At 42.9% G+C, this 15,651-nt stretch overlaps 1 protein-coding gene across 1 annotated transcript in view; it reads left to right on the top strand.

Moving 5' to 3' along the window:
• MARK3 (microtubule affinity regulating kinase 3) overlaps positions 1-15,651 on the top strand; it is a gene marked incomplete in the record, with an annotated part of 2,430,063 nt that overhangs the window by 1,468,753 nt on the left and 945,659 nt on the right. Inside the window, 1 exon segment of the mRNA XM_044074521.1 lies at positions 9,259-9,378. Within this exon segment, the coding sequence (XP_043930456.1) occupies positions 9,259-9,378 (120 nt within the window).

Genomic DNA, 15,651 nt, shown 5'->3' with positions numbered 1-15,651 from the left:
TTCAACCTCTTGAACAGATGGGGTACTCCAGAGGTAGACCCATTTGCCTCCCCTCTAAACTACCAATTGGACAAATTCTGCACAAGGACTTCCCACAGTCAAGCTTAGAAAGTGGATGCCCTGTCCTTTATCTGGGAAAGCCTCTCAGTTTATGCCTTTCCCCCTCTGCCTCTCCTCTCGAAGGTTTTGCTAAAGATCAAACGGGACAAACCAAGGACTGTACTGATTGCACCGGACTGGCCACGCCAGCACTGGGTACCCCCTCTTGCACAGTATGACACTGCTGGAACCATGGCACCTGCCTCAGACCCCTTCCCTGCTGTCCCAGCAGGCGGGCCAGATTCTGCACCCTCCGCTTCAAACCCTGAACCTTGGAGCCTGGCTAATTCCTTGAGCTTTCCAACAGCATCCCTCATTAAACAGGTGCTAGATGTCATTCTGGAGGCAAGAAGCCCTAGTACTAGAAAATCCTATGCTGAAAAGTGGAAAAGATACTGTTACTGGAATCAGATTCTGGGGATGGGCAAAACAGTGCCCAGCTTACCTCATATTCTTCAGTACTTAACAGAAATGCTCCACAAGGGCTTATCCTTGTCTATTAAAATTCATGCCTCTGCCATTTCAGCACATTATAATACTGAACCCACCCCTCTTCTCCTCATCCCCTGCTAAAACAATTCCTCAGAGGGGCCAAAAATTTAAGACTCCCCAGGAGAGCCCCTACTCCATCCTGGGACCTTAACTTTGTATTGGAAAAGCTCACTGTCTCTCCCTTTCGAGACAGCTGCAACTGCAAAGTTGAAATTCCTTTCTTGGAAAACTGCCTTCCTTCTAGCCATTCACTTCAGCAAGAAGAGTGTCCGAATTGCAGGCCCTCATGGCAGTGGAGCCCTTCATTATCTTCCATGCAGACGGGATTTCCCTCAGGACCAATCCTTTTATGCCCAAGGTGGTGTCATGTGGCCCTTAATCAGTCCATTCATTTGCCTGCCTTTTTCCCAAATCCACAAAACAAAGGAGAACAAATACTGCACACTTTGGACGTGCACAGACAACTTAGATTTTATTTGGACAGGACTAAGCGCCTCAGAAAATCTGAGCAGCTGCTAGTTGGCTTTGCTGCAAGGGCAGAGGAGAAGGCCATTTCAAAGCAAACCATTTCTAAGTGGATAGGCCATTGCATTCATTTCTGCTATAAGCACCTTGGAAAACCTACCCCACAAGGGGATAAGATCACATTCCACTAGGGCTGCATCTACCTCTACTGCCTTTCTCAGAGGTGTTCCCACCAAGGACATCCTAGAAGCTGCTACCTGGAGCTCTATACATACCTTCACCAAGCATTACCACATGCCTATTTTTTTTTAAATCCAGGGCTGGTTTTTCCACTGCAGTCTTGCAGGGCTTAATAGCTGGCCCTAATGCTCTTTAATTTCCCCCTCCCTTCCTTGGCTTTGGGAATCAACCCAAATGTGATGACTGCGACAGTAAAACACGAAGAACACAGTACAGTTGTGTACACTTACCATAAATGTAGATGTTCGAATGTATTCACTGTTGCAGTCCTGGTTACCCTCCCTCCAGCCCCCTGACTTCTCTTGGCTCTACCTTTCCTTCTCGTATGGTGTATTTAAGCTTTCCGGTGTATTTGCTTTTTGTTGGAGGGGTACCATAGTCTATAATTGCTTCCCATTGTGGGGGCACCTGAAATCTGGAACAAGAAAAACTGATGTAATGGCGTATGCTGCATGTTTTATACCCCCTGACGACCTGACGTCATGAAAGAGGAGAGCGCATCTGATGCAGGAATCCAACACTCTGGTATTCAGGCCGGCTGAGGGCTACCTACAGGCAGATAACCCAAATGTGATGACTGCAACAGTGAATACACTCTAACATCTACATTTATGGTAAGTGTATACAACTGTACATGTTCATCGTGTTTCACTGTAGCAGCCATTACAATTGGGTTATCCTGCTGGCTGGCTACCCGCAGTCGGCCTGAGTTCCAAAGTCTAGGTCCGGCATCGGTTGCTGTCACCTCCTCCCCGACGTCAGTGCGCCAGACGTATAAAAGATTCATCCGACGCCATTTTCTTCAGTCTTGCTTGCCGCGCAGTGCCCGAAGCAAAAGCAGTTCGCAAGTGCCAGTCGGCAGACTCGAGATTTTCAAATTCGAGTTTCAGATCCGAAGTCTTCATTAAAGCTAAGTACCCCGTTGGGGAAACTTTTTTCTTGCTCCATACCGATGTCAGAAAAAATTATTGTATTTCTTGTGGGAAGCAAATACCTCATAAGGATTTTAATTTTTAACTGTATTCTTTGCCTAGGCCCTGACCACGATGTTGCTGGTTGTCGGTTTTGTGCTAGATTTAACAAACGCACTGAGCGTCGGTACGATTTTGCATTTCATTACTTTGGCAGAAGATTCAGTTGTATAATGCCATTGGAACAGCTTACTACTGGGATTTATAAAAAGCGCAAAGAAAAGGACAGGCATCCAAGGTCCAAAACCAACGACGAAGCTTCCATTAGGCCTGTCGCTGGTTCTCAGTGAGGTGCTTTTGCAGCCCCTGATGCCCGCTTCCGACTCCCGTTTGGAGCTGACTAGGCCGCTGGAAACTCAAGGTATTGGACACTCTGAAACTATTCCCTCAGATGGGTCCAGAGCCGCTTAGCAGGCATCTGCTTCTGAAGGTGTTTTCAGGCCTACACAGTTGCATGTAAAGCCATATTCAGCTTCAAAGGCAAAGACTAAAGCGGCTCAAAAGACAAAGAAACAAGTACAGCATTCTCCTGGACAGACCTCCATGCCTAAAAAACAGATGCTTAAAATGTCCGAAGACCTAATTACTTTGATCAGGGATTCCCATCCCCCTCTTGATAAGTGGCCTAGGCAAGAGATAGAATGTGAATCTTCAGATCAGGTTTCCATTTTTTCTGATTCCTCTTCTGAACAGGAATATTCCCTTCCTCCCTATGAGGATTCTGATGCTGAAGAATCTATCCCTTCAGCCTCACCTCCTGAGGATTATTCTTTTGGGGAGACCCTGCATACTATGAGGGAGCATTTCCATTGGGAGAGCCAAGATTACTCAGAATCCAATAAAAGGCTCAGACTTCCTTGTATTACCCCAGCACAGGCCCCTTGCTATTCCTCCTGTTTTAGACATTGTAGATATATTTTCAGAGTCTGTCCTGTCTCCTGACTCTCTACCACCAGCTCCTGTTAAGCCAGACAGATACTACAGGGTTCCTGATTCTCATAAATTTCTTTACAAAAACCTTGCTGCTGACCCAGAAATGATTTCTCTGCGTCCCAAGGGTGTCAAGGCTTCCACTGCAAAAAACCCTATCCCCTCCGATAGGGATTCAAGGGCCCTGGACAGATGGGGGGGGAAAAGATTTATACTTCTGCTACCTTGGCTGTAAGAGCTTTAAATTGTCAGTTTCATATGCTTAAATATCAGCAATATCTTATGTCCCTGCTTAAATAGAAAATATTTGTGCAGAAAACAAAGAAATGCAAGATTTATTGCATGCAGCTGAACAAGTGGGAAAGCATACTTTGCAATGTGGTTTTGATTCTCTAGAGGCCTCCTGCAGGGCAGCAGTTACAGGTTCTGTCATTATGGAGGCATGCTTGGTTAAAAGAACAGAATCTGCACGATCATGTTAAATTAAAGCTATTAGAAGCTCCATTACAGCATGATACCTTGTTTGGTGTTAAAGCAGAAGAGGTGTTGAAGAAAATGGAGGACAAAGCTAAATTTATGAAAACAGTGAAGGATTTCTTACAGGTGCAGCCTCCCAGATTTAGCAAAAACTGGCCTACAAAGAACTGGTCCTTTCCAGTGTTGGACAGGCCCCAGAGGCAGATCACAGCCCCAAGGCTCATACAGGCCTAAACAATGGGGTGCTTCTACCTCCAAAAGCGGAGTGGAAAAATCACAGCCATACAGGAAACAGTCTCATTGACTTGCCCCTGCCAGCACCAAGCACTTATCTTCTGTCAGCTCCTTTAGGGGGAAAACTAGCACTTTTTTCACAAAATTGGCACATGATCACCCAGGACAAATTGGTCTTAAATATTGTATCTCAAGGCTACAGTTTCCACTTTCACACCCTGCCAAGGCCAAATGTTATGCCAGACCTGCCACGCAGTCCATGGGGAGAGGCACAAAAACAAGTTTCATCCCTCATGGACATGAGAGCCATTCAGCAAGTACCACAGCAAGAGCAGGGACAAGGATTTTACTCAAGGCTATTCTTGGTACCCAGAAAGGACAAAGCCTGGAGACCAATACTGGACCTGTCTATACTAAGCATATTCCTGGATATTCCAAAATTCAAAATGTTAACTCTGCAGCAGCTTCTGCCCATGCTGGGCAAGAAATCTTGGCTTGTGACTTAAGACCTAAAAGAGGCATACCTGCATGTCCCAATCAGGCATTCATGCAGAAGATACCTCAGATTTATAGCTGGCTCAATGCACTACCAATTCTCTGCACTGCCCTTTGGCTTGTCTACTGCGCCCAGGGTCTTCACAAAATGCCTGACACCAGTAATTGCATTTTGCAGACAGAGGAATACAAATATATCCTTACTTGGATGACTGCCTTATTCAAGCAGAGAACAAGGACATCCTACTACAGCATCTGGCGTTTGTAAAAAGATTACTAACAGGTCTGGGGTACACAGTAAACAAAAATAAATCAAAGCTCGTACCCTCTCGAGATAATATTCCTGGGTGCAAGCTTAAATACAACTGCCCAGATGGCTTATCTCACGACAGACAGCTTATTTCAAAATGTTGGCAACAAAGACCCAGTTATCTGCAAGAAAAATTCTGCAGGCTTTGGGCTTCATGGCATCCTGCATACTGCTAATTCCATATGCAAGACTGCATATCAGGAAACTTCAATGGTATATGAAAAGTGTTTGGACTCAACATTGCCACAGCCTGGAAACAATAATTACCCTCATTCCCTGCCTGCAACAGGAGTTTTGATGGTGAGCAAAAGCCTGTCACCTCAACATGGGGCAGCCATTCACCTTACCCACAGCCAGGCAGACATTGACAACAGATGCATCAGATTATGCCTGGGGGCCCATATGGCAGGAAGATGTATTCAGGGCACATGGTCCGCAAGTCAAATGCATCTACATATCCATCAAAAAGAGATGCTAGCTGATCAGAATGCTCTGACAGCCTTCAAGGATCAACTTCATCCAGAACAGCTAGTGATAAAGACGGACAATACTACAGTCATGTGGTACATAAACAAGCAGGGGGTCGCGCATTCCTACCCCCTCTGCAGACTAGCCATGAAGTTGTGGGAGACAGCACTGACTTACCAAGTACATCTGCAAGCACAATTCCTGCCAGGAAGGATAAGTACTCTGGCAGATGAGCTAAGCAGAAACCTAATGGATCCCCACGAGTGGAAATTGGATCCACAAGTCTTCAGCATGATTACAAGGAACTGGGGATGCCCGGACATAGACCTATTTGCCTCCCCTCACAACTGCCAACTACAGAGATTCTGCACAAGGACTTATCACAAGCAAGCATGGAAAGTGGGATGCTCTATCTTTCAGCTTGAAAAACCTAACCGTATATGCCTTTCCTCCACTGCCTCTCCTCCCCAAGGTACTCTTAATGGTCAGACAAGAGAAGCCAAAAATGATACTGATTGCCCCAGACTAGCCCCGCCAGCACTGGTACCCAATCCTAAAGAGCTTGTCTCAATGCCCAACTTGGACATTACCTCAAATTCCTCACTTATTGTCCCAGCAGGACAGTCAAATACTGCACAGCCAGCTGAGGACCTTAGGTCTGGCAGCATGGCGGATAATGTAGCCATTCAAGATGCACCTCTCTCTAAAGCAGTGATGGATGTTATTTTGGAGGCTAGGAGGCCTAGCACCAGAAAATCTTATGCAGAAAAATGGAAGAGATTCTGTGCTTGGAACCAGGCACTAGGTATTGACACGACTGTTACAAATATTCCTCAGATTTTGCAATACTTAACTGAGATGCTGGATAAAGGCCTTTCCTTTTCATCAATTAAAATTCATGCCTCTGCCTTTCAGCTCATTACAATACAGAACCACCTATTTTTTTCTCATCCATTGCTAAGGTAGTACCTCAGAGGGGCCAAAAACATAAGTCCTCCAAGGAGAGAACCAATACCTGCTTGGGACCTCAACTATGTCTTGGAAAAACTCACACTGCCTCTGAGTCGGCCTCTGCAGCATATATAAAATTCTTATCCTGGAAAACAGCTCTGCTCCTAGCAATAACCTCCGCTAGACGAGTCTCAGAGTTACAGGCACTCATGGCTGTGGAACCTTTTATCATTTTCCAGCCTGACAGGGTTTCTCTAAGGACAAACCCTACATTTATGCCTAAGGTAGTGTCCAGTGTGGCCCTTAACCAAACAATTCATTTGCCTACCTTTTACCCAAACCCACAGAATAAGGGTGAGAGACTTCTGCATTCTTTGGACATTTACAGGCAGCTACGCTTCTACTTGGACAGAACCAAAGCTTTCAGAAAGACTGAACAACTTCTAGTAGCATATGCTGCAGGATCACAAGGAAAGCCCATCTCAAAACAGACTATTTCAAAGTGGATAGGCCACTGCATTTGTTTCTTCTATTCACAGCATGGCAAATCAGTGCCTAAGGGCATTAGACCACATTCAACCAGAGCAGCAGCCACTTCAGCAACCTTCCTCAGAGGAGTACCAACCAAAGACATCTTAGAGGCTGCAACTTGGAATTCAGTGCATACTTTTACAAAGCACTATCACTTACCTCTCTACTCTAAATCCAGGGCAGGCTTTGCCACTGCAGTTCTGCAAGGCCTGATAGCCTCTCCTAATCCTATTTAGCCAGCCTCCCAACCTTAGCTTTGGGATTCAACCCAATTGTAATGACTTCAACAGTGAAACACGATGAACATAGTACAGTTGTGTACCTACCATAAATGTAGATGTTAGAGTGTATTTACTGTTGCAGTCCAGGTTACCCTCCCACCATCCCCCTTTTCCTTGCTGGGACTTACTGTACTTCTCTATTCTATACAACCTATGTGGTGTATTTGCTTGTAGATGAAGGAAAAGTTGTTTTTTGTGTATGCATGCTTATTGGCATAATTAAGCCTACTTTTTAGGGGCACCTGACATCTGGGGCAAGAAAAACTGAAGAAAATGGTGTCTGCTGCATCTTTTATCCCCTGGCGCACTGACGTCAGGGAGGAGGCGACAGCAACCGACGCCGGACCTAGACTTTGCAACTCAGGCCGACTGCAGTTAGCCTGCCAGCAGGATAACCCAATTGTAATGACTGCAACAGTGAATACACACAAACATCTACATTTATGGTAAGTACACAACTGTACTTTTTCTTTATGCATTCCTCCCTTTGTACTTCAAAAGGCCCTTTTGAAAATGCAACAGGAGCAACCGAAAATCTTGTTGGCGATTCCTTTTGGCCAAGACAGTATTGGTTCCCCCTTCTGCATTTAGCCACTGGCAATCACCACAAGTTACCTCACAGAATGGACCTACTCACACAGGACAATGGCACTTGGTACATCCACAGATGTCAACTCTGTAATTGACCCTGTGGGTGTTAGGTTTCTAATTCCCTTCAGACACCTTTTTTCTGAGGATGTGCTACAAGTTCTACAGGAGGCCAGAAAACCCACAACTAGGAAATCCTATGTTTCCAAATGGAAAGTTTTCCATCTGTTTTTTTAAGCATTTACAACCACTGCTAGTGGATCTTCCAGTGGTCCTTTCTTACCTCTGTGAATTACTGAAGAGTGGACTGTCATACTCGTACAAGCTAATCTTTCTGCTGTCTCTGCATGTCTGCCTGTGTCACCCCCCCCCCCTTAGCTTCCAGTTTGGAAGTTAAACTCTTCATAAAAGGCATCCTTCACATTAGACCACCAAGGAAAACCAGTCCCCCCTCCTTGGGATCTCAACTATACTTCTGCCAGAAGGGTGTCCGAGTTTACAGGCTTTCATGTCCTCTTTCCCCCTTCACGGTTTCTCACAGGGATAGTGTTTCCCTGTGCACTAACCCCTCCTTTATGCCCAGGGTGGTTAATGAGTTATCTGTCAATCAGTCCAAGTTACCAACCTTTTTTCCTTCTCAATCCTCTAGTAAGTTTCCTACACACTTTAGGTGTGCACAGGCAACTCCGGTATTACTTCTATAAAACCAAACCAATTCGGAAATCTGACCTGTTTTTTTCTCATTACCCAAGGACCCTGCACCAGCCTGTTTCCAAGCAGACTATTTCACTTGGATTTCTAAAACAATTTTCTTTTGTTAATGTGACTCACGGAAAGAATCTACCCTCGGCTATTAGGGCACATTCCACTAGAGCAATGTCTTCCTCTGGTGGCTTCTTTAAAGGCTTGGACATTTGCTCTATCCCTGGTAGCAGCTACCTGGTGTTCTGTTCATACCTTCATGAAACATTGTAAATTAGATGGCGTTTCCAGGTCCAGAACTGGTTTTGCCAGGACAATTCTGCAGTGAATTGTGGGGAATGTTTTTGCTGTCCACCCAATTCTTTCCGCACGAGCTTTGGTGTTCTCCCTTATGTTGTGAATACTGCAGCATATGAATAGAAGGACATAGAATAGTTGTGTAAAATCTTAACATAACCATAGATGTACTTCTCTTCTATATGCTGCAGTATTACTTTCCCCCCTTCATTCCTCTTGATGCTTGCTTGCCTTGTTGGTGGCATGTTTTCTTCACTTTGGATCTGGCTGGACCTTTTTGTTACATTGTGAGGTCTGTAACGTGCCAACATCTGCTTTTTACCCAGTGTTGTTTTGTGATCAACATACATTTTGATGCTCTATGACGTCATGAGTACCTCACAGTAGCAATAGACTTTTGTACACTGGACGTACGAGTCAGCCAGAGGTAGACTCCCCCATGTTATGAATACTGCAGCATATAGAAGAGGACATCTGTGGTTATGGTAAGATTTTACACAGCCATTCTTTAATTGTATGGGATATAACTATTGTTAGAATTACTTTACCCCTGCCAGAAAGTGTTTTTTTTTTTTTTTTTTAGTATGCAGACTGCTTTCCCTTGAAATAGCTTACTCTTTCAGGTCATCTTGCACTTATATTGGCTTAGGAAAAATATTTCAGTTGCTTGTGTATTTTGTCAGTGAAACTAAATCTCTAAGTTACTTTTGTATTTTCCTTTGTTTAGGAGCTAAGAGAAAGAGTATTAAGAGGGAAGTATAGGATCCCTTTCTATATGTCTACAGACTGTGAAAACCTCCTCAAACGCTTCCTGGTGCTAAATCCTTCCAAAAGAGGCACTTTAGAGGTAGTTTTTCATGTTACTCAGTAATTACGTTTTTTGAATAATAAATGTAACATTTGTTAATATTGTCTTTCATTTTTTTCCGCTATGTCTGATTTCATTCCACAGTAATTAAAAGTTTTTATAGTGTTAGCTCATCTTAAGTAGAGGCACAGCCTTGGTTTGTAACCTGTTTATAATGTGGGTAACTTTGCTAACTGATATTTTGAATATTCTTGGATAGCTACACATAATTATTAGCATGAGCATTAGCGCCTTCATACACCTACTGACCAGAAAAAAGTAAGTATCTAAATTGATTTTTTAACATCTTTATTAAAAATATTTTAAGACAGTGACATTAGGATATACATACAAAGAAAGTAAACAGTTTTGTTTACTTAGAGTATAAATTAATATTTTTTTTTCACTCCAACAGTGCACAAGTTGCTCAGTTCAGTTTCATCAAATTCAGTTTTGAAAAATTCATGTGTCTAGTGAAATGCACCAAAATGCCAAATTTAACTTCTCAGGTGTCTAGTTGGTTACTGATAACTGCTTTCATCCTCAATGGTGTTTCTATGCCTTGAGTAACTAGAGATCTGTTGAAAGGAGTTTCATCCTCCACATCACAGCAGGAAAAATTTTCCCAGGTTGCCAAGCACCCTTCCCATGTCCTGTAATGTGCTATTTGTGCCAGACATATCTAGACCTTAATTGCCGCAGTCATCATTTAGTCAAAGAAAAATGGCTCCTGGCTACATTTATTTGCGTGGAAATTTCGACAGAAATTAAGTTTTAACCTTCATAGATTATTTATCCTGCAGTCATCTTCATATACAATTTCACAAGTTTTCTTAATCATTCCCTTTTGTTAGTCTCTTCTGATTTCTGTCTAGGACCCCTTCATCTTTTTGTGATCATGGGACATTTGCTGTGCCCTTGTGCTTATTATATTTCTTGTGTGAGAACCATTAATGTTAAGTGCTAGATTTGCAGAGAACTCTTGAAGCTAGTGCTCAAAAGTAGAAAATATATTAAATATTTAATCAAGCAATCTGTTTGCCAAAAAGACTGTGGAATGATGCTGTTCATTTCCATCCCTACAGTCAATCTCAGACCAGAGGATACTGGCATCAGTCCCAGTGTTGCAGCCTGTATCGATGGCAAATGCCTTAGTGTGTAGGTGCTTGTGGTATCAAGCATCTCCTCAGCCTTTGTGTCCATGCACTTTGTTCCTGCACAGATAGCGCTGTTTCTGCTAATGCTTGGAGTTGAATATTTGACGCCAGTGCCATTGCTGGTCTTTTAGGTATCTGATCTGCCCAGCCCCTTGTCTTTTGACAATTTCTTATTGTAGTAATAAGGCATTTTGAACTAGCAAGCACTGTTGGAGTGATTCCCAGCTCCATCATATTCCTTAGCTGTAGTGCAAAATCATAATCTACTGTAAGTGTTTGGCTGAGTCCTTGGCATTATGACCTGTTTCTCAGCAGCAGGTTAGCAGGACCGCATTCCCTCTGGAGCTTTCTACAGAAAAAGGTTTCCTCCTCCTCCTTGCAAAGAAATCCAGTAAGGATGAATGTAATAAGCACCACCTTGACTTCTGTTCAGTCTTTCATAGCAGATGATTGTGAGGAAAATGTATACTCCCCCTTTCCAGTAATCTGGGATGACCCCAGGTTTGGAGAAATACATGGAAGTAATGTGGTAATGGAGTCATAGGTCTCAACCTTTTAAGAGGCCAATGTGGAACAAAGACTCTAACAATGTGTGACAAATGGTCAAAATGTGGAGCACCCTATTTTCGCACTGCGTGAAACATGCCATTGACATGGGGCATGGTAGAATATCTGTAAAATTCAATAAAACCACTATTTTCATAAGGAGCAGAACAAAAATGAGCCAGAAATCTAGCAGCTCTGCAAAAATCTGTACATTTGAGAACTAGATCATTTTTTTAAATTCAAAAGATGCTAATTGCTGAAATAGCGAGAGACCCAACACCATTTAACCAGTGCCTTTTTTAGTTATTTATTTTTTTGCACCTCGGGCAGAATTTTCCAAAGCACCGCTGTTACTACGTAAGGAAACACACATCCTACAGAAAATGTATGCGAACACAGAATTTTCCCAAGCACAGCTGTCACTGCGTAAGGAAACATCCTACAGAAAATGTTTGCTAACACAGATCCTGTGCAAACTTTCTAAATTTATAAGAGCAATATTTAAAATGTTTCTATTTTTGTGCCCCCCCCCCCCTGTTATACTGGGCTTTGTCCAGATTTATTGCAGTAAGAGGTTGAGAGGTATGGCCAACTACCCTTTTATGCCCAATGAGTTTGGCAAACCAACTAATCAGAACAATGAAAGCAAATTTAATGACAAAGTAACATTTAAATATCTAGTGCTTCAATCAGAAGAAGAAAGTACTGGTAAAGTAAAGCAAACTGCAATTAAATGAGTGACTACATGACAAAATTAAACTAAAAATCTACATTCTCTTCAGATGCTCAGGAGGAAAAAATACAACTAAAATGACATGTAATGAGAGGGAGTGGGTAGATGACTAAGCAACATTTAACAAATCAGGCTTCACCCTGTGGATTAAATGATTCTATAGTAATTAGAGTATTACATCATTATATACCGATTGCTTAATCAGACTACCTGCCCATGTTACTTTAGTTGAAACCACACAAATGTATGTATAGTCCTTCACCTTTAATTTTTCGAATACTAACGGAGCTATACAAAATTTAGATTAACTAGGCATACAGTTAAATGTTTTTTGAAATCTTAGCTAAGAAGCTCAAACATGGTTAAATGTGATGGTTTTGGTATGATTCCGTGTTTAAAACTGTTAATTTACAACAAATCGTGTCAGGGTACAGCAGGGAATTCCTACAATGGGGAAAAAGGTACAGAAGATAAGTATGGGCTTTGGGATCCCCAACACACCATGCCTGCTAGCAGGGTTGCCAGATTTCCACAAGAGTTCCACATTAAAGAACAGTAGCTCTGCACTAAACATGGAGCTTCTAGTGTTTAATGCATTGCAGTTCCACATTCAACACAAGTAGCTCCGTGTTTAGCGATTTTTGATTAGCTCGTATACCGGCATACGGACCAATCAAAAATAGCAAAACATGGAGCTTCTCGTGTTCAATGCGGAACATTGCAGTTCCGCATTCAACAGAAGTAGCTCCGTGTTTAGCAATTTTTGATTAGCCCGTATACCGGCATACGGGCCAATCAAAAATCGCTAAACATAGAGCTACTTCTGTTTAATGCGGAACACAAGAAGCTCCGTGTTTAGCGATTTTTGATTGGCCTGTATGCCAGGTATACGGGCCAATCAACAAAAAAAAAGCGGAGGCTGGCCGGGATTTAAACTGGCAGGGCGGGACTCTGGATCAGGCTGCTGATGTCGGGACAGTCCCGCCCAAATAGGGACGTCTGGCAACCCTGCCTGCTAGCTACAAATCATGACCCACCTATCTCCATGCCACTGCTTTAAAAGGACTTTTCCTTCCTGCCAGGTAGCTAACATGTTATTTGCTTGTCTTGCAGAGGAGCACTAGTGCACAACATGTAAACAGGACTTGGGATTGTAGTGAAGGAGAAAAATCAGGGGAGGAAGCACTAGAAATAAAACTGAATTCTGCTAGTTCTTGTGTGTGTGCGTGTTTTTTCCCTGTAAAGTGTGAGTGCAGAACTATAGTGTTGTATTTGTGCCCAGGGTAAAGAAATCATAAACAAAAAAAAAACTATCTATGCCACATAGCCTTACTATTTTTGTTGCCAAAACACTTGATATTTAAGGTTTCACCTACAAAAGGATCCCTCACATCGGTTTGTATACCGCGATGCCGATTGGCAATAACTGCGGTATACAAACAAATCAAAACCCGTGTTGCAGTGCCAAAGCTGTTCAATGCGGAACAGTGGCTTATTAAATGCAGAGCATTTGGCTCCTCAGAATGGAGTGAGGACTCAGTTGTCCCCATGTCTTCCCCCAGAGGTGGTTCCTGAAGGCTTCCTGATTACTACTCCCTTGATTAAATTCCTGAAAACCATTATTACACTCCAGTCCCTCAGAAGGACAGAAATATCCGTTGATCACTGAAGAGTCAAACTTTTGATCAGATTTCCAAGCCTGAAATCCTTCTCTTTGCAGCAGCTCATGAAAAGGCTCCAGCTCTCCAAATTCTAGCTTTCTGTCTCTTAGATAAGGAGTCGAGTGATGGGCAGGGAAAAGAAGCAGGTTGACTCGTCGAGTGGAATGTCCCCTTTGATAAGTACTTGACCAGACACGCACAGCAACTGGAACATCCGCAGAGGTTCCTTACAAAAGGAATACAGAGGGATATACACAATGTCCTATGTGGATCACCTCAAAGCCTCGTATCTATAGTCTGTCTCCTACAGACTACTGAGAGGTGATCTGTTCCTGGCATGCAAGGCATCCCTGGACCTCGCTCTGAAAATGTTTTGCATGTCTGCAAAATAAACAGCATTAGAACCACTAGATCTAAAGGTCTAACTTTTGCTTGCATCATAAGTAGGACATGTTGGAGAGACGGATATGTATCTCGGAGAATTCCTTTCTCTGGAACAGGATTCCTATCCATGTGAAACAAATCCTTCGCTAACCCTATTTAGTATAACTTGGACCATTGAATGGGAAATTGAAAATTCACCCTTGATCTGGTACCCACATCTCTGGTCAGAGGCCTTCAGTAAATCATGTAACAATCACCCCATATAATTTATGTGACACATACGAGTTCGACAGCTAGACTTATAAAGGCCCTAATGGTTAGCCTAGTGTACACCTATGAGACTGTGTACATGTCATCCACCTTTGCCGTGTTGGTACTGGATTACAGAGTATGTTGATTGCAGCTGACATAAGCAGTAGTTGGATGGGCCCATAAAAGAAAGTCCTATCAGAGTCCTTAACTGCTTACAAAATTTACTAAACTTGTGACAGATTGCATTACTGTAGAAGGTGAAGCTAAAGCCAGAGGATCAGGCATTGCAATGCACTGGCTTAAACAACTCTTATCTGACATGCTTTAAAGACTTGAGTGTTACTTTTCTGGACATATCCTTCCAAGATACCACTATTTTTGGTCCTGAATTCAGTGCGCTCCTACAAAATATGGAGAAAATGCCAAGACTAATGATGTGGGCATAAATTTTCTGCTATTGCAATGTTCCCATTTTTGAGGATGCAGAGGGAGTCCATGACAGATTTTGATCAGGCACCACAGACAGTAGAACTTAACTGAAAGTGAGTATTGAAGCTAAGTAAGCATGACAACTTCCAGCATAGTTGTGGGCCCAAAGGTAAAGGGCATCAGGAGATAGCTGGAGGCCATGTTCCACCTACTTGTGAATGGTGATAGTCCTGAGGTTAGTTGAGCTTTCCCACTGGAAAAAAAAGTCAGGGACCATCTATCCTTCCTCTGTCTTCATAGAAAATCTATCACAATAATAAGGGCACTGATATCAAAAAGTTAAAAAATCTGGTAAGACATGGTCCCACTTCCTTAATACGACTGTGTTGCAGGAATTAGGACTGCTCAGCAGTGGAACTTTAGACTGTTCGCTCTCTCTCCCTTACTTTCCATGATGTTGTTTAGCTGTTATTTCTCCAGATCTTCGGTGCTGCACAGCAATTCTCTCAATTACTGGTAACTTGCAGTGAATCTTATTTTCTCAAGTTACATCCACTTATTTCAGTGCCACACAATCTTTAAGCATCCAGGTAACACTAATAATTCTAATGTGTAACGTCTGTAGCTTGGCTATATTTTTCAAATGTTCATCGTGTTTCACTGTTGCAGTCATTACACTTGGGTTATCCTGCTGGCAGGCTACTCTCAGTCAGCCTGAATTCCAAAGTCCTGGTCCGGCGTTTGTTGCTGTCGCCTCTTCCCTGACATCAGTGCGCCAGGGGTATAAAAGATGCAGCTGACTACATTTTCTTAAGTCTTTCTTGCCGCGCGGTGCCCGAAGCAAAAGCACTTCGCAAGTGCCGGTTCGCCGACTCCTGAGATTTTTTAAATCGAATTTCAGATCCGAAGTCTTCAATAAAGCTAAGTACCCCGGTGGGGAAACTTTTATTCTTGCTCCAGACCGATGTCAGAAAAAGTTAACAATTGTATTTCTTGTGGGAAGCAAATACCTCATAAGGATTTCCACTCTTACTGTATTCCTTGCCTAGGCCCTCACCATGACGTTGCTAGTTGTCGGTTTTGTGCTAGATTTAAGAAACACACTAAGCGT

Source organism: Protopterus annectens, chromosome 6.part0 (assembly GCF_019279795.1).
Source record: "Protopterus annectens isolate FY-2018-M chromosome 6.part0, PAN1.0, whole genome shotgun sequence".
NCBI classification, from domain to species: Eukaryota; Metazoa; Chordata; order Ceratodontiformes; family Protopteridae; genus Protopterus; species Protopterus annectens.
This window is presented reverse-complemented; position numbering and strand designations above follow the sequence as displayed.